This window comes from Scedosporium apiospermum, assembly GCF_000732125.1.
Source record: "Scedosporium apiospermum strain IHEM 14462 chromosome Unknown SEQ_SAPIO_0121, whole genome shotgun sequence".
NCBI classification, from domain to species: Eukaryota; Fungi; Ascomycota; class Sordariomycetes; order Microascales; family Microascaceae; genus Scedosporium; species Scedosporium apiospermum.
Genome location: NW_015971822.1, coordinates 1,124,539 through 1,142,245, shown reverse-complemented (window position 1 = coordinate 1,142,245; position 17,707 = coordinate 1,124,539). Strand labels below are relative to the sequence as shown.

General features: G+C 53.0%; 2 protein-coding genes and 1 pseudogene across 2 annotated transcripts; 2 read left to right on the top strand and 1 right to left on the bottom strand.

Annotated features, from left to right (window-relative positions):
• Nucleotides 1–895: 895 nt before the first annotated feature.
• Nucleotides 896–3,304, top strand: SAPIO_CDS8378 (uncharacterized protein; the record flags this gene model as incomplete). Its single annotated transcript, XM_016790025.1, has 9 exons — nucleotides 896–986; nucleotides 1,054–1,103; nucleotides 1,159–1,203; nucleotides 1,278–1,425; nucleotides 1,488–1,568; nucleotides 1,632–1,765; nucleotides 1,828–2,151; nucleotides 2,219–2,585; nucleotides 3,012–3,304. The coding sequence occupies 9 exons, from the start codon at nucleotides 896–898 to the stop codon at nucleotides 3,302–3,304; spliced, it is 1,533 nt and encodes a 510-aa protein (XP_016640288.1).
• A 6,924-nt stretch (nucleotides 3,305–10,228) lies between these two features.
• Nucleotides 10,229–13,831, top strand: SAPIO_CDS8377 (annotated as a pseudogene; the record flags this gene model as incomplete).
• An 816-nt stretch (nucleotides 13,832–14,647) lies between these two features.
• Nucleotides 14,648–17,483, bottom strand: SAPIO_CDS8376 (ATP-dependent RNA helicase DBP10; the record flags this gene model as incomplete). Its single annotated transcript, XM_016790024.1, has 2 exons — nucleotides 14,648–17,130; nucleotides 17,198–17,483. The coding sequence occupies 2 exons, from the start codon at nucleotides 17,481–17,483 to the stop codon at nucleotides 14,648–14,650; spliced, it is 2,769 nt and encodes a 922-aa protein (XP_016640287.1).
• Nucleotides 17,484–17,707: the final 224 nt, after the last annotated feature.

Below are 17,707 nucleotides of genomic sequence, written 5' to 3'. Positions count from 1 at the left end.
GCATTGTTTTAAGTATTTCTTCCCAGCTTTCGGGGCCGGCCCCCTCCTCGTAAATCTTGTAATCTCGACTCTGTAAACTCCTCTCGTTATCGTAAAAATAGACGCTTCATTGAAATTCCATCCTTTCTTTTGTCGTTTCGCGGGAAAACCTGCTGCTGCCCACGCATCTGCTTCGAGATTGGACGGCCCAACACTCTTTCTAAGTAGTCAAAGCCGACATCCACATTCTGGTCATTGACGAGCCCGCCCCACTGGAGCAAGGAATATCCGCCTTTGACACGAGCAGTCAACCCTAGTCCAGCAGCCTGACCAGACCACATCTCACCTCACCGACTATGCCCTTCGATCTTTGAATAACCCCCTAGCTCTTTCCCGGAGTCTCACAGACGTTTCCTAACCAGACGGATACCAACATTGACAGCAAACTTAGGAATACAACCCCGAACGGGTGTTCTCTTCCCGCCCTTGTCTAACACCCAGGCTTGTTAGTCGTTACTCTTCTCTTCAGAGTTGCCCAACCTCATCATCCGCCTGAAGCAGATCAGGAAGGTACACAGCATCCCTTCTGCCGCTCTATTTCCTCTTTCATCTCGACACTGCCCGACGTACGTGGACAAGCGTGAGAGCAGCCTGCAAGACGCCCTATTTCTCCTTGCCTTCATTCCAGCGAGCTTACCAACCACGGACCATCGCCGATCTCTGTAAAAGACGGTCGGCTCTTGAGTTCTGTCGGTTATATAATTCCTTTTATCGAACCCTAGTTCGACCTTGCTCGTCGCCCACTGCTTCTATCGTTCCTCGATAGTTATCCAGGGCTCCCATTCTTTGTCCACTTCCGCTTAATCGCAATCTACCCTCCTCCACAATCAGAGAGCCATCGGAGAACGCTCCCAAAATGGGCTTCCACTTCCCCACCCTCACGAAGAAGCATAGGCTGAGTGTTACCATCGGCATATCGTTCAGCTTCTTCCTCCTGGAGCTGATATGTAAGTCTGCCTCTCCCATCCCACCCCACCCCCGAATAGAGCGAATCGTACTAAAGTTTCTCTGCAGTTGGCATCAGGACCGGCTCACTGGCACTCATCGCCGATGCCTTTCATTATGTGAGTGCACAACCCAAAATCGAGTTGCGTTGTTGGAAAACTAATGCACTTCCAGCTGAACGACCTCGTTGGATTTGCCGTCGCGTTGGGTGCTATCATGGTAAGTGCTCCAACATATACAACACCTCTCCCTTGGGTGAGTATCTTTCTAACAAATATATTGAAACCATGTAGATCTCGGAACGCAGCACAACACCAAAGGCGTTTTCTTTCGGATGGCAACGTGGTCAGCTCCTTGGTGGTTTCTTCAACGGTGTCTTCCTTTTGGCCCTTGGTATCAGCATCTTTCTCCAGTCTATTGAGCGTTTCGTTGATCTGAAGGGTGAGTGGCTTCCGTATGACCCCCGGAAATGATAACTAGAAGGCTAACTGCGTTGGGAATAGAGGTCGAGGACCCGATGACCGTCTTGATCTTGGGCAGCGTTGGACTGTTCCTGAACATTATTTCCCTGCTGTTCCTTCATGGTAAGTGCGGATTAAGAACCTGGCCTCGGCGGTGGCATCATTTTCTAACAATGAGAATTGTAGACCATGATCATGGCCACGGTCATGGCCACAGCCACAGTCATAGCCACGACCATACCCACGCTCATGACGATGAACGCCTACCGGAAGGTACGGGTGTCGCACCCCACGACCATCATCATGGCAGCGATGATTCCGTAAGTCATTCCGTACTCTCCTGGATAGGCTCTTGAAACATCTTCTAATCCCAACTCTCTAGGACGAACAATCAGTCGAACGCCATACCGAGCACCGTCACGCCACCGTTGACCTCAAAGGACCCGGCTACGATCTCGGTATGCTCGGCGTCGTCCTCCACGTCATCGGTGATGCCATCAACAATATCGGCGTCATGATTGCCGCTCTGGTCATCTGGAAGTCCAAGGACGAGGCCCGATTCTACGCCGACCCCGCAGTGAGCTTGTTCATCGCCATTATGATCTTCGCATCGGCATTCCCTCTGGTCAAAAACTCCGGTTCCATCCTACTCCAAACTGCTCCCTTGGGCGTCAACATGGATGATATCCGACATGATCTCGAGAAGGTATGAGAATAGCATCGTCGAACTAAAAAATACCTTTCATAGATAAAACTAACCTCTTGTCTGGTAGATTCCCGGCATCGAATCCATCCACGAACTCCATGTGTGGCGCCTCAATGAGCGCAAGGCCATCGCCTCAGTCCACGTCGTTGTCTCTGATGAAAGCGTCCCTAGCTTTATCATGACCGCCAGGCACATCAACGAGTGTCTCCATGCTTACGGCATTCACTCTGCTACTCTGCAACCCGAGCTCTCGAGCGCAAGCCAACCCACGCCGCCCGTGGTTCCTGATCAATCCCTAGACACGCAAGATGGAGCCATTTCATCGGCCGTAGAGACGAGGGTTAGCATTGAGGACAAAGAGGGAAAGAGCAAGGTGGTACAGAGGGCATCTTCGATAAAGGAGTGCCAGCTTATTTGCACGAAGCTTTGCGAAGGTTTGATGTGCTGCAATCTGACTCGATAAAGCCGCCATGCCTTCTCGAGGGAGCTAGGGGTTGGGGTTAGCCAAGTTCACTGGCTCGCAACGAGAGCGAGATTCCACCAAGAAAAAAAAGTGTACTATAGACCTAATTTGCAAAGGAGAATCGTCAAATTCTCCAAACAGAAAAAAAAAAAAAAAAAAAAAAAAAAAAAAAAGTCAACTCAGCCAACACATCCTTACATGTAAGGGGTATCTAAGGAAGTGTGTTCAAGACAAACACAACCAAACAAACAAACAAGACCCAAGAATGTTGTTCATGAGAGCCTCCTTGCCCGACCTGAGCCAGCCGTGTACTTCTTCCCCACTATCATACGATTGAAATTGTGAATCCACAGCCTGTGCCGTGCTGTAGAAAAAGCAATGATATGAGACCCGACAGGCGATCAAGCCCGCAACTCCGGCCACGCCGCCATAACGCCGGGCCCTGATAAGCAATGCTCTACCCAAGCTCTTATCCGCGAAGGAACAGGCAATGCAGCGCCGTTTAAGGCAGCTTCTGGTCCGAAGCAACGCCTTGTCTCGCAAAAAAATAGCCGCAACAGGCTATCCCCTCAACAGGCCGTCGAGTTCAGCCCAACTCCTCTCCAGGAAACCACATCAGGCACCGGAGTTAAACAAGTCATGGGGTTTCTTCCCAAAACTGCTTCGTGTGTAGTGGACACTATGCACTAGCATAAACAGCTCAAGCTCACCCACTAGTCCCAAGGCCGTGGTCAAGGGAGCTTGTTGGGCGAGCCCACCTTGAGTGGGGTGCACTAATGGCACTTACACCGCACTACTTCGCAGTGCAACCCTCTCGCGTGCCAAGCGGCCTCGAGTCCAGGCCGGGTTTTCATTGCACAATAAAAGCGACGTCTGAAGGGGTGTACACTCTTACCTCGTCGCCTATTGCTCTCGATTTCCGGGCTATTCCCGGGCGATTTCCGGACCAGATTGAAGGTCGGTTAATGCCCAAGGCAAACGAGAAGCAGATGTATTTACCGAAAAGAGGAAAAGCTCCCGCAGCGAAACCTCTTTGGTCGACCCGAAGCTGCGGGCGGCATCTTGCAACGTTGGGGACAGAAAACGTCATCCCGCGCGGAAGTCACCCTCTCTTTTCATCAATGAATAATGGGCATCAGGAACTCTCCCTTCACCCCACTCTCTTTCCCCAGCTGCCCCTGCCCCTCCCCCAAGCTTGAGATGGAGCCCAAGCAAGCAGGAAGTTTGCTTGTCCCTGCACGCCAACTCCCCGAAGCGTCGAGTGAGGAGAGGACCGACAGGGCACGCGGGGGATTGGCATATCGGAGTCCATATTGATTGGCGGCGCTGCGTTGGTGTGGTATTCCCTCTTTGCTGCGGACAAGGGGGGTTTTGCGTCGGCTTAGTTTTACAGTTTTTGCGTGCCGAGCGAAGCGAGTCAACTCACATGGACAAAGCCTTTAATGTGTGGCGTCTTCGCACATACAGTAGCGTCCTGTAGTGTAAATCTGCATCCAACAACCTTGCTGCTGCACAGCCAACGGCTAGACGACATGGGTATATCATATCTAAGACGAAAGAGCGAGATGACTCGTAATGAGGCCAAGGAAGCTAACAAGGACAAGTGCATTCCTTCGTGCGGATCACTGCTCTACCGAGACCGAATCTGGACTTCGTATGAGTGTTGATTAGATTGAATCTCCACGGCTAGTGGCAGGCGGAAGGGAGAGAGCCCTCTATCTCATCGGACCGTTTCCGGCGTGCAGCGGAAAATCGGTAGAATTGCTATCGGGAGGAACACGGCCTCTACGTAGCGTACTACGCTCTCTGTTCGGGAACACGTATCCTGCGTGTTTCGAGGTTTCGACCACTTTACCAGCCGGGAGTGGAGTGGATAGATGACACTCGGGGTGAGTGGGCTAGTGAAAGGGCCAGTAGTTTTCCAAGGTGTGATATGACGGGTCACATTGCATCCCCCTGGATCCCTACCTAATACTCCTGTTTCTACGTCGTAAATGAATGTCTCTTGGGATATGTCTGAGTGGAAGGAACATGGGGTTAATAAGCTTGTCTCGGTTAGTGTCGAGGAGAGAGAGGGAACAACATACGCGGAAAGACTCCGAAGCGAAGAGTTGGATGTGGATGATACTGCCCAGCAGCCTCGAAGTTGCTTCGTAGCGGCCACTCTATAAAAGAAGTGAAGAAAAGAAGATCGGGGTCGGTCGCTACTCCATTCTCCCGGCTACCCAGGCGAACGGTAGCGTCGTCTATATTGTAATATCACTTCGTATATAAATTGGCAAAATCCGGCCCTTTCCTCCAGCCCCCAACTTACAGCGTGTAACCCGCAACTCACAATGAGCCCCGCCCTTGGGATCCGGAAACACGTCCCGATAGGGCGGTGCAAGAAACCAACGCTCCATGGCCAGAAGAATCAGGCTCAAGATCAAGCGAAAGTCGACGTTGATAATAGTAAACGTAACTGTGTGTTGCTCAGTGGCACGGGTGGTTTCATCTTGGAGGAGTCGTTTAGCTTCGTAGTTGCTGGGTTTCTGACAAGTTTCATCCCATAAAAGGATCGGAAAACCTAAGGATTGGCGTCCTAACATGAAGGGCCGTGATACGAGGAAGAGGCGGAAGCCTGAGTTATGAGTAGCCTATAAACGAGAGTGGATAATATCCAAGGTCGCCTCGTTAAAGAGCACAATGGATCTCCTTGCTAATCATTTACTTCCTCGCGCATTCTCCGCGGTACTACGATTCTTTACTAGCTGTTGTTAAGCTCCACCAAGGCGGCCTTATAGACGAAAAAGGAAGGCTGCTGGTTTTTCGAGGTTCTTCTCTCGGTGCTATTAGGTGCGGGAAGGATCGAACTCTGATCTGATGACGTGGGTTTGTAATGTATGCAAAACCTGGGTCTAAGAGCACCCAACCGGCGAACCGTGAGATGAAGAGAAGAAGACTTTGCAAGGCGGAAAGGCTCCGAGGTGAGACCGTGTATTGCGCATTTAAGCCCAACGTTGCTCCGAGACTGTTGATACAATACAACGTCATTGACAGTGTCCGGAGACATGGGTTGGCAGCATTCCCACCCCGAGATTTCTTGGCGAAGTAACACACTACATGGAACCAAGGATGGCAGGGGTTCGAAACCGGAGTGTTGAAAAGGAATGATAACATTGAAGGGAGAGGAACAACAGGTTTACCGGGGATTCGAACAAGGCTTGAAGTTGAAGTTGCCCGTCTTGCTCCCATCGTATCCTTAAAAAAATCCCTTAATTTTGGGGGCTGTCGGCAAGTCAACACCATCACGACTGATCGACGTTAATCCGCCCAACCTGGAGTTGGTAGCCATGTGCTTCCCGGGACAAGGGATGGCCGCAAGTGTCTCAGCATTGGCATCTTAGCCTTGCGGGAGATGACCTCAAGATGGGCAAGCTGCCGACTTCGTGGGAAAATGGCAACACCGACTTGGTCGAAGCTTCTTGTTCGGATGAAATGGTACATCGGTGCATTATCAGGAGGATTGGCGTTTGTAGTCTGAGGTTTGGGGAGTTGCAAGTGCAACCAGGTCCTGCTTATTTTTAGTTGCCTGAAGTAAGCTTCGGTCGTCTTTACCTCTTATCGCCAAGATTCCACTCCGGTGTGTAAGATTGATTTCCATGCAAGATCGACCGAGTGCAGGTCGAGGGCTGCCGGACGGTTCTTAGTTTCCCTCTGCATTTAAATGAAGCTGCACGGTTACCTAAGTCATGGCTATTAGCGGGACATCAACTTGTAATAATGACTGCCATCGCATCTGGGGGCTGGTTTCCGTGGAAGAGAAAGTTGAGACAGGGTTTAGAGGACCGGCCTGGCGACTACCAAGCAGTCACCAGTGGGGCGGAACAGACAACAATGATCATATGCTAGCCAAACGCATCAGGAGGACCATCGTCTCCTCCATCATCAAATTGACGTGGACTTTTGGTCCTTGAACCCCTCAGCGCAAAGCACGCTAAGATTATCACAGAGAACAGCGGCGGGTCTGGATCGTGAGGGTCCATCGAGGCGAGGCCACTAGCCCCATCACCCACATCAATTGATCACCAACGAATCCTCAAAATTCATGACGCGGGGCTATATTGGGTGGCAACAACTTGATGCATGAGATACGTCGAAAGCTATGCGCGAGGGGTTTCATGTCGTGGTGCCTTTCGTGCATTTGTTTAGCTCAAGATCTACTAAGCTTCGAAGATGACTGACTTTGTCCTACACTACTCTGTGTACGAAGTAGATGGAGCTTCCATCCTCATTAATTGATCTCCACTGTGAGATTGAGCGGTGCCTTAATGGATTGACTGATGAGAGAGATGGCTTGGGGCCTCGCGTCCACACAGTAATCTTTGCTCCACCAAGTTGCGCAAAGAGGGAGAGTGAGTGGGAGCCACTGGGGTGAGAGGCTCAGATCCATTGCGGTCCAACGTTTTCGGCATTTTGGCCGGCGGTGTGCGTGAGGAGCTGCATCATTGATGCATAATGTTCCGTGCTATGGGTTGTTGCTTTTATACATCTCAATGCATGCATTCAGAGATTACTCACCGCATTTTCCTTCGTCCAGGGTTGCATGCTGATACCGATGGTGATACCGATGGGGAACATCAGCCCTAGGAAACCCATGGCTCAACCTTCTCCATTCATTGAACAACCACCACAAGTCTAAGGATTCCTGACGTTGGACGTGTTGCCTCACTGTCGTTCTGACTCTTAGGCCCCTGAAGTGACTGCTGGCAAACATTGAGGCTATCAGTTGATTGCTTCTTCGGCTGTTGTGATCGATTCGCGTCCGTTTCGCCCACCAGGGCTCCCTCGCCACAAAACCCACTCAATTGCCAATCAATGACTAAATAGCGTGGGTTTTTGCCTGTATGGGATACTGCGCAAGTTCATCAGCCTGGAGGCACTAGCTGCCAGTTGAAGACGCGCAGACGGGGACTAGTGTAATAGACTACAGTACACTCCATCGATACCAAGCACACTGTTTCTTTGCATCAAGTGATCCATCATCAATCCAACTGCTCCAGCGTTAGTGGGTCCGGACCGTCACATTCTTCGAGTCTTTGCAACGAGGGGGAAGATCAATCCCGTGCAGTCGTATTTCCCTTGCCCTGCCGCGGTTTTAGGGTATCCGTCCGTCTCCGGAGTAATTTGGTCGGTCCTCATTTCCACAAACCTCATCCCGAGGCCCTAAGGTGTCCGCGCTAGTAGTAGTACGAAGCATCAAAGGTGCCACATGTGCGTGGTCTCGTCTCGTCTCCCTGCCTGCCCTATGTCAGTGTCCGCAGCAACATCCACTCTGTGTGTACGAAGTAAACCTGCTTCTACAGCGGTATCCAGGCTTGGAGTTTACCTCGTAATGTTCAGTGTCAGCGCTGGCTGTCTCTGTTGCCACTCGCAGCAGTGCTATTTGGGACTTGTAGTTTACATGCAGGCGAGAGTACGCTACCGCTCCGCTGACTCCTGCTCCCCATAACTGACTGGACTTTTTCTCAGCCGCCCGGTACTCCTGTACAAGAACGCTAGTGTCCTCAGTGGCTAGTGCAGACCCCCGATCTACTCGCAAAACGCGATCATTGATGACAAGTACGAAGTACATTGAGCTGGCTGTATTGTTGGGCAACAACGTTGGTGTCAGGAACGGCCTGGCGCGACTTCTTTCGAGAACGTCCGGTTGATAAGTCCGGGTGATAAGGAAATCGCGATGTGGCTCTTGGTAATTACTGAGTTACAGAACATTACATCATTGACGACGAGGTCCGACTGCGAAGCAGTTTACTTGCAAAGCCTCGCATCCAGTTGTAGCCCTTGGGTCTTACAATGTGTGGTTCGACATGAACCATTGGTGTCGTCAACACTCCACGTATTTCGTGCAAGGGCAGACGCCTGCTGAAGCAAAACCCACATGCGTTCCGTGCCTCTCTCCACATTGCTCACTATTTCCCACCTCAATTGTTGTCACATGACGGGGTGACAGAAGCTCAGAGTCTTAGGAAGAAGCAGCGTGTAGCAGTTTCCTCTGCTGAATAGCACATGCGCTTCCTCTCCCTTGAACCTTCCTCTTCACTCCTGTGTCTGACTCGTCGGGCAAATTGAGCCACTGGTTGGAAGGTAGAGGGTAGAGAACAGGTTCAGGGAAATGAACGCGGGTCATCTGGAGCTTTGAGAGCTCCAGGAGGGTCCCAGCACCCGGGCGAGGCCTGGCCAGGCCTGGCCAGGCATCAATCGATTCTTCATCCTGTTCAAGTTCAATGTTGCCCAGCTCCAATGCGACTTGCGGCGATAACCCAAAATCCCCAAAGTTATAGGCTAGCCCCTCCTCCACGCACCCCCTGGTCGCAACCCCTTCGCCACCATCAAGGTTCATCCAGCTGGAAGCTTGGTCCCAATCTTTCTCAGACTTGCATTTGATCCCCATCCCCCCCATCCCTCCCCTCCCCCATCACCCCCCATCTCCATCCCCCATCCTGTTGGCGACCATCGGTTCTCTCCGGGCTTACAAGTACTCGCTGAATTTGTCCCGACCCAGCGATCTGGACCAGTCGCAACCGCTCCCACCCACGCCGTCAGCCTGGGCTTTATTACATCAGGACCAACCCACCCCCGAGTGCCGACAGCCAGGCGAGCAACTAGTTTCCATCTGATATTTCCCCTACCAACCCGCCCGTCGGAACGTGCGCTTCTCTGCTTCGTCCACACACACACTCATCCTCTGCCACCCGCCGACCAACTTCACACCGATATTCCGACGTCGCATTATCCGTGCCCATCTCTGCTCTGCCACACACTTGCCTATCTGTGGCCCTATTCCAGGATCTTTGACTCTATTCATCGTTGCCGGAAATCCCGGCACCTAGTCCTGTCCTTTCACGAATAGCCAGCAGAGAAACCAAGGGGCGAAATTAGTGGGGATCTAGAGTCTCATGCATTGCCAGAGCCATTGATAATACCTGATCATCTCGCCCCAAGCCCCCTCGTGCTCCCACTCCCGTCTCTACCACGGTTGACTTGGCTCCAAATATCACCTCTTGTCAAACAAGCAAGCCGCCTGGATATATTGACGGCTCATTCATTCGCCTGGCAGGCAGCGGATAGGTTCCTTCGCACTGCATCTCTGGCCCGAGAGTGGAATCGAGATCGTCCATCCTCCCTGTGTGACAGAAACGGGTGACAAGTCTCCCTTCCAACCAGCGATTCTTTGCGATTCTACTTACCCGCTTCTGATCTGGGGCGACTTTCCTCTCAACCTCTTCATCTTTTCCAGCATCGCGTAACGCCTGAATCTGGTAGGGACCAACTCATTCCATTTCAAATCACTTTGCTCGTCACCGCACCACATCTTGGGTTATCTGGAGCTTGTGGCGATTCGATACTCGTCACATTCCTCGTTCCGTATCCTCCGAGCGCCCTCCGTCGCGTCCAGTTTCACCCAGTTCCCGCAGATCCTTACTACCACAGCATCGGTTTCATTCATGGCACTATACTCTGGAGCTATGTCGTCTCTTTGCCTGGTCCATCCTTGAGGATGCTGCTACGCCGCAACATCATCCGGATTGCCTCTCGCATTTTAGAACTTGCAGTCTCGTTTTAATCTACAGGATGCCTTCTACTCCAGCTCCAGTCAGCATGCTGGGAAAGCTGTTCAGTATCGGTTCGGGCGCTCCTGGGGATGACCAGGATCCTCATTCAGCGCACCCATCGAAGCCCGTGGCTTTTCTCGACTCCGTCCAGGAGGACATTCACACCCGCAGCTTATTATTTCCCGATACACATTCCCTTTACGTCCATCGCAATGACCAAGTCTTTCCTTTGTCGACAACCCCCTTGTTGCCGGTAGCATCCATGACGAACGCGTTTGACTACAATGGCGAACTAGATTTAGAAGCCCGTGATGTGCGGGTCCTGATTATGCAGGACGCCTTTTTTTCATCAAACGCTTCTCTTCTCTTCGACAGCCATCCTTGCCCCGTCCCCCCATCTCCCCCTCCTGCGGTCGTTCATGACCAGCGTCGAGCTCCGACATCTCCCAGGAAATCGAGTATCGGGCAATCATCTCGCCCCTTAGTTATCCAGCAGGACAACCCCCATCTCCGTCAGGGCGCGTTCGACCGCCGAGGCGACCCCCAAAACCGAATCTACTCGTTTGCGGAAACCGATAGTCAACGAGCGGCTCGGGAGTACCGGGAAGAGCTGGCCACTTTTACGAGCTGCATCTTCGGCAGCTCTGAACTTATGGCCTACAAAGGCACTTCTACCAAAGTCCATGTAGTGCCAACGGAGTCTAGGTTCACTGATTACTCCACATCCTCCGTAACAGACGGCCGAGGTTCAGTCGGCCGGGCCAGCATGAGATCAAGCAGGCTGGCTCAGTCGTACTCATCCGAAATCATGTCGCCAACACACGCCCCCGCGTCGTTTGCTACCTCGCAGCTAGCCTTCCGTCCACCAGACCGAAGGAAGATTCTGATCACTCGGCTCTTTCCCGTGGTTCTCCCCTCTGATAATGAGGCGAGTACAGGCCAAGGGCCGGCACCTAACGAGGGCCGCGGAGCCGAAGACGCTGCCTCTCAGAAGAGGAAACCTGCTCAGCCGCGTCAAAAGCGGACTCCCATGTACGCTGTGGTTCTAGTAATCCAACTGCCAGCCTCATCTACATCGGCCCCCAAGTCAATGTTCCGAGGCTCTAGTTCATTAACCGACCAGGAATCGTTCCCGTCCTCGTATAACTCGACTAGGCGCTCTGGATGGACAATGGTGGGCTCAGGAAACGATTCTTTGGACTCCTCGTTACCGTTTGAGGGAGAAGACCAGATGGATTATATCACCCAGCATTGGGACATAATTATGAGAACTCTTACTCACCTCCAGTCCGTCGTCGCGACCACACTCGGGCGCTTACTGAAGCAGGTCGATCGGACGTCTTCTGGGCCTTATCCCAGCGCACCACAGCACGTTGCTAGGCCATCTTCTCTCTCTTCCCGGAGACCGGATGATCAGCAATACTCTAAGCCGCCAAAGACGAACTCAAAGATCATCACGCTACAGCCTAATGCTCTGTCGCAGGACCAGATTATTCACCAACATACGCAGGTTGCGAGGATTCGGATCGTTACCGGATTGAAGGCTGCTAGAGTTGTCACTGGCCAAGGTCGTTGGGGTATATGGCGGGATGAAGCCAGGCTAGCTTCCCGAAGTTTCGGAACAGAGGACCAGCGCTTTCTCCTGACTTCTCTGACTGGGTTCTTAGCTACTCACACGGATTGGTTGCAGGCCCTGAGCCCTGCCTGGTGCCGGAAGCGGTTCCTACAGCAGCAGAAATCTGGTGATGAGGAAGACCTGTCTGTTTCTGCTCGAACCATCATTGTATCGGAAGACAAAATGCTTGCGCGCCGATTCATTTTCCTTCTCTCTGCCTTTTTGCCGGCCCACCAGTCCGTGCCTGCCATTCACCCCCATCGTCCGAGTACTTCCACTTCGTTCGGACCGCTCTCGCAATCGCCGCCCTCCGTTATTGTCCCTATTGTAAGAGAAGAGTCTCTGCGTCGCAAGATGACTCGTCGATCGGGTCCGAGAAGAGTTTCCCATTCCCGAACCGTCAGTCAGAGTACGCGAGCTTCGATACCAACTCAACTGGCCCACCTCAGCATGGAAGGCCACCATGAGCGACGAAGCTCCGATGCCGCCTCCATCCGCACGACTAATATATCGATGCCTTATGGCGACTTTGCGAGTCAGAGGAGTGTAGCTGCTACCACCACGACTATTTCCTCGGATTCTACAGTCCCGCATTTCTCGACCGTGTACCGCACGGATAGCCGAAGGGGTGTTCGGCCGGGGAGCAGTAGCAGTGTTGCTGTAGATGATCTCAGACGCTCGCTTCAGAGGGGAGATAGCGTAGGACAGGCCAGCACGGCAAGCAACGAGTCCAGAAATCAGGGCCTGAAATGGGGAAGCGTCATTAGTGGGCTCTGGAGCGGAACTCGGAGACGGGACTCGACCAACACTCTAGGTGAAGGAGGATTTCGACCTCCAGTCAGTCCGGGGTTCGATATGCCCTCCCCATCGAAGCCATCGCAGTCAAGCATCGATCGGTCGAGTAGATCTAGAACAGTGGCGGAAATGGCGCAGGAACTTTCCCTTCCTGATCCGAGTATTCAGGATCACCAGAGACCGAGAGGTGACGAACCGGAGACACCACGGGGAACGCGGCTCGATCGTTCTACCGACAGCGAGGAGGCAACGGTTCAGCCTAGACGATGGCCAGAGCCTGGTGCAAGTTTCGAATCCACGGTGAAGACAACCGTCAATCACGAGGACGGAGTGGTCGATGTCGATGTACCATTCCCGGATTTTCTCACGAATCCCCACTCCTTCGACACAGCCGTCAGCTCTCCTTCAAGCAGCGGCTATCTCTCGACTCCAGGATTAGGGACGGTCATGGATACCTTCGAACAGGCCTGCAGGCTCGCGTTGGAAGGTGACATGCCCTTGAACAGTGCTGGCTGGCTCCAGGCGTATCATCCAGACTTCGCCTTGCAGGCCATTCCACCGAACCGAAACCTCATCAAAGACGTCAAAGCCTCGCTGAAGGCAGAACCATCCCCACGCGTGATCCGCACTTCCGCAGACGACTCCGACAATAAATGGGTTGACGTTAGTAGCGCCATTATTGCGGATATGACCACCGGTAAAGTTACGAGAATCCGATACAGACGGCTGATTAAACCTAAGCAAACGATCCAGAGATCGCCCGGGCCTGGGGGCGTCTATAGTGGCGCACCCCTAACACCTTCTATCCTCCCGTACGAAACTACGCTGGAGGAGGAGTTTATTGAGGATGAAATTACTGTTATCGATGATAACCTGGCCGACGCCGTTGAACGTGTGGTCGCACATATCGGCGACGCAAGCAAGGCGGCATCTTCCAGCTCGTCGCGATCGAATAGCAAAGCCCGCCGACCTAGTAGATCACCTCCATCCGAGGAAGCTGTTATCGATGATGCGCCGGGTACACCAACAGTTTCGAACGAAGTGCCTCGAAACGAATGCAGAACTGTGATCTTGTCTGCTCTTGCAGATATCATCCAAGACGTCTTAGAAAGGCGGAACGAAGAGCCTAAAGGGGGTGTGGCTGAGGATGAAAGCGCAATTCGGAGTGCGGTGAGAAGCTGGTTAGAGAGCCTAGACTTGGGAAGTGAGTAGAGTCCAAGGAAATGGTGCTTTGCAACCACTGTCCTGCAGTCACTCTATCAGCAGTTTTATCACACCCTGCCCTCTCCCTCGATTACCATTTGCCTCACTGCTTGATTTCACTGCTTGATTTTTGTATTCCTACCAATTGTTTGATTTTATTCCATTTCGAAGTTAGCGATGTTGACTTGATACCCATGGTCTAGCTTGCCCTATGTTTGCTATATATCATGTTTCCCTTTTCCGCCCTCACTGCATTTCCTCTGTCCCCCTCCCCCCCTTCCTTCCCCTTCATTACTGAGGAGCTCAAGTTTCAGATCCGGCATCTACTGTCTCTAGACAAGGGATAAATTTTATAGGTGGCGCTCTTTGTGCTATCTCTCACCCAATTATCTCTCACTCAATCCTTACAATTTCCCTTGACTTCCCTTTTTTCCGTTTCCGTATCTTTCCCTCTTTCTTTCTTTGCTTTTTTTTTCGTTTCCGCAGGGGAGGGGGTGCTTCCACTATTTCCTCTTTCCTTCTCTCTTTTGTCTACTTTTTTATCATGGTTCGGGCAGGAGTACATTGAATAGACGGCTGGGATCTATACACGGGATTGTTGCAATTGATTTATACGGAGGCTACTCCTCGAGGATGGGTCAAACATGGAGCATCTAGAACTTGTTTTCTTTCGAATACAAATCATACTTGTCTCTGAACTGTCACTAGTTTCATTGCTGCATGTGAAAACCGATTGTTTCGTGGGCAGTCTTGGCTCAGCATCGTAGACGGAACTGGTACAGTGACTATATCCAACTCATGATGCGCTATTCGGGCTTTTCGCTTCTACTTCTTCTTCGCAGGTCTCGCGTTCTTCTGACGCCTCCTTTCCTTCTCCTTCCTCGCCTTCCTAATCCCATCAAGACCCTTAATCTCCCGCTTGCTTCCCCCGCCATCCTTAAACCTACCAATCCTCTTCTCGCGCGCCTCTTCGACCCTCTTCTTCCGCACCTCATAATCATCGCGATACTTATCGGCCTCCTTAGGCGCCTTCTCCTGCCTATGCTTAAACCTCCTCCCATCACCACCACCACCCGAATTAGCATCCCCAACCCCACGAACAAGACTCGTCTTCTCCGCATCGCCGACCCTCGGCAACCCCGCAAGCCTATGCGCCTTCTTCCACTTCTCGAACCGTCCACTCTGGAAGCTAGCGGCGATCTTGACGCCGCTCTCACCAACGATCATGCGCGCGCCCTTAGAGCCGTCCGAGTCGTTGAGCCGCGACACGTACTTCTTGCTCTTCTTGTCCCAGCGCATCATGCCGCGGCGGGCGGGCACACCGAACGACTTGGCCGTCTCGTCGTTGGTGAGGTCCATGGCTGCGTCGCGGGCGGCGAGGACGAAGTTGGCGCCGTTGCTGTTGCCCGGGCCGTTGATCTGGGAGCCGGAGTGCACGCCGTAGGCGCGTTCGGCGTCCATGTTTGTGGTGCGGGGGCGGTAGGACATGAAGATTTCGGGGTCTTGGAAGGAGGTTGTTTGGGAGCGGTTCTTCTTTTCTTGTTTGGAGGTGGAGATTGTTACTTCGAGGTCGTCTGAGGAGTCGGAGTTGTAGCCCGTCGCGGCGGGGCCTTCGTCTTCTTCCGAGTCGTCGTCCTTCTCGTCCACGTCCATTTCTTCGCCGTCGTGGTCTTTGTCGTCTTCGTCCACGTCATCCTTCTCCTCCTTCTTCGACCTGCGAGGTCCCGCCCTCTTCCTCATTTGTCTCATGACTTCAGCGGCCTCGTTGCTAACAGATTTAGCTCCTCGTCCAATCTCGAATATAGTCTCGGATGGCTTGAACGAGCTAATGGAGGCGAGCATTTTCGAGTACGCCTCCTCGTCGGGCCGGATTCCGAACTTCATGTTCAGCTGGGACCACGCCTCGGAACCGACAAGTTCACGCGCTCGCTTCGCGCTCTCGCTCGCCGCCGAGTTCCTCGTCTTCATGTAAAGTTTCTCCGCCTTATCGGCCACGCGGCGGATCGACGCCATATCGACGCTCTCTCGGAGGACCTTGTCGAGCCATTCGACGTGCTGCTCCATATCAGCTCGAGGCAACGCGCCGACAACTACGTCTTGAGTAAACGACGCCGACGCATCCTGACCGACGACGAGCTTCCTGCCGAGGAAGAGCTGCAGATCGACGAGGTAAGGGGCATCGACATCCCTCACGAGACTGTAGCTCCAACCTTGCTGCCCCGCACGAGCAGTTCGACCGACGCGGTGGACGAAAATCTTGGGCTGGGGAGGGAAATCGTAGTTGATGACGTTTTGCAAAACGGGAATGTCGATACCACGGGCAGCGACGTCGGTGACGACAAGGATGTTGGTCCGTCCGCGGCGGAAGTCCTCGACCTGAATCCGGCGGGCCTCCTGGTCGAGGGATCCGAAAACGAAGGAGACGGCGAAACCGGCGTGTTCGAGCAGGCTCGCGAGGTATTCGACGCGGTGCTTCGTGGCGGCGAATACGATGGTGGAGTGCTCCGTCGGTTTGCCCGAGCCGCCCTGGTCTCCGCCGCGCTTCCGTTTCTTCGAGGGACCCATCTCGAAGCCTCTCACACCCTCGGGAAGACCTAGTGGCATTTTAATCACGTCGTGTAGTATGTAGAGTAGCGCACCCTCCTTGTCGGCCGCTTTGATCGAGAAGAAGGCGTTGTGAAGATCTGGTGAAATCTTGGTTTCCGCGTCGAGACGCACAAGCTCTGGATCTTGAAGGCCCGCATGGGCGAATTCCACCAGCGAGGCGGGTAGGGTTGCGGAGAAGAGGAGTGTCTGACGCGAGGGCGGGAGAGCGTGCAAAATCTCGGTGAGCTGGGTAGCGAAACCCATTTCGAACAGTCGATCGGCTTCGTCGAAGACCACGTACTTGACAGAGGATAGATCCAGTCCCATCTCGACTTTGAGATGGAGGAAACGACCGGGGGTAGCGATGACAATATCGGGATTCGTCGTCATGAGGCCGAACTGCTCTTCCAAGCTGTCACCACCAACGAGTAGCACCGTCTTGAGGTCCGTTCCGCGGCCGAGTTCCTTGACAACCTTCAAGGTCTGGATAGCGAGTTCACGAGACGGAGACATGATCAACGCACGGGCACCGACTTTGACGCTATGGGATTTTAACCGCTCGATCATGGGGATAACAAAGGCGGCGGTCTTTCCGGAACCGGTCCTGGCCATGCCGACGACATCTTTCCGCGAGAGGATTAGGGGTATCGTTTTACGCTGAATCGGGGTGGGTACTGTGAAGCCTTTCCTCGCAATCGCCCGCAGGATATTTCCATTGAGGCCTAGACATAAAGTAGGTTAGCCAAGAACATGCACGCTCTTATTGAAAGTCGTAAAAGGTATGAGAACGGAGATTCGCACCCATAGCTTGGAAACCGCCCCCCTTCTTCACCGACTTTCCCTTCAAATTCGAAGCCTTCCGGAAGGAAGCGGCCTGCTGCAACGCAATGAAAGCCTCGTCATCGTCATCGGATCCGTCTCCCCCATTAAAGATTCCGTCCGCATCGAAGCCGAAGCCATCCTGCTCGGCGGATTTGTCCAGCTTCAGCGAATCATCAAGATCCTCGGCGAAAAGCGCGCCGCCAATATCGACCTCATTCTCCGAAAGGGCCGGAGAGGCTGCTCGCCGGACCATTTTTGAAGTTTGGGGAGGCGGAGGCGATCAAGTCTGTCGGTGAGTTGACTTGTTGCCAATGAGTGAGTGTGGTGGTGGGGGAAGGTTGGCAAGTGTTCCAGCCAAATTTTTTTTTCTAGGCTCGCGGCGTTGCTTCGTTATCGATAAGAGAATCAATGTTCCACGTCTCACCGCCCTGCCCCACTTCTCCAATGCCGCCTCGAGCTTCAGATTCCCCAACGTCA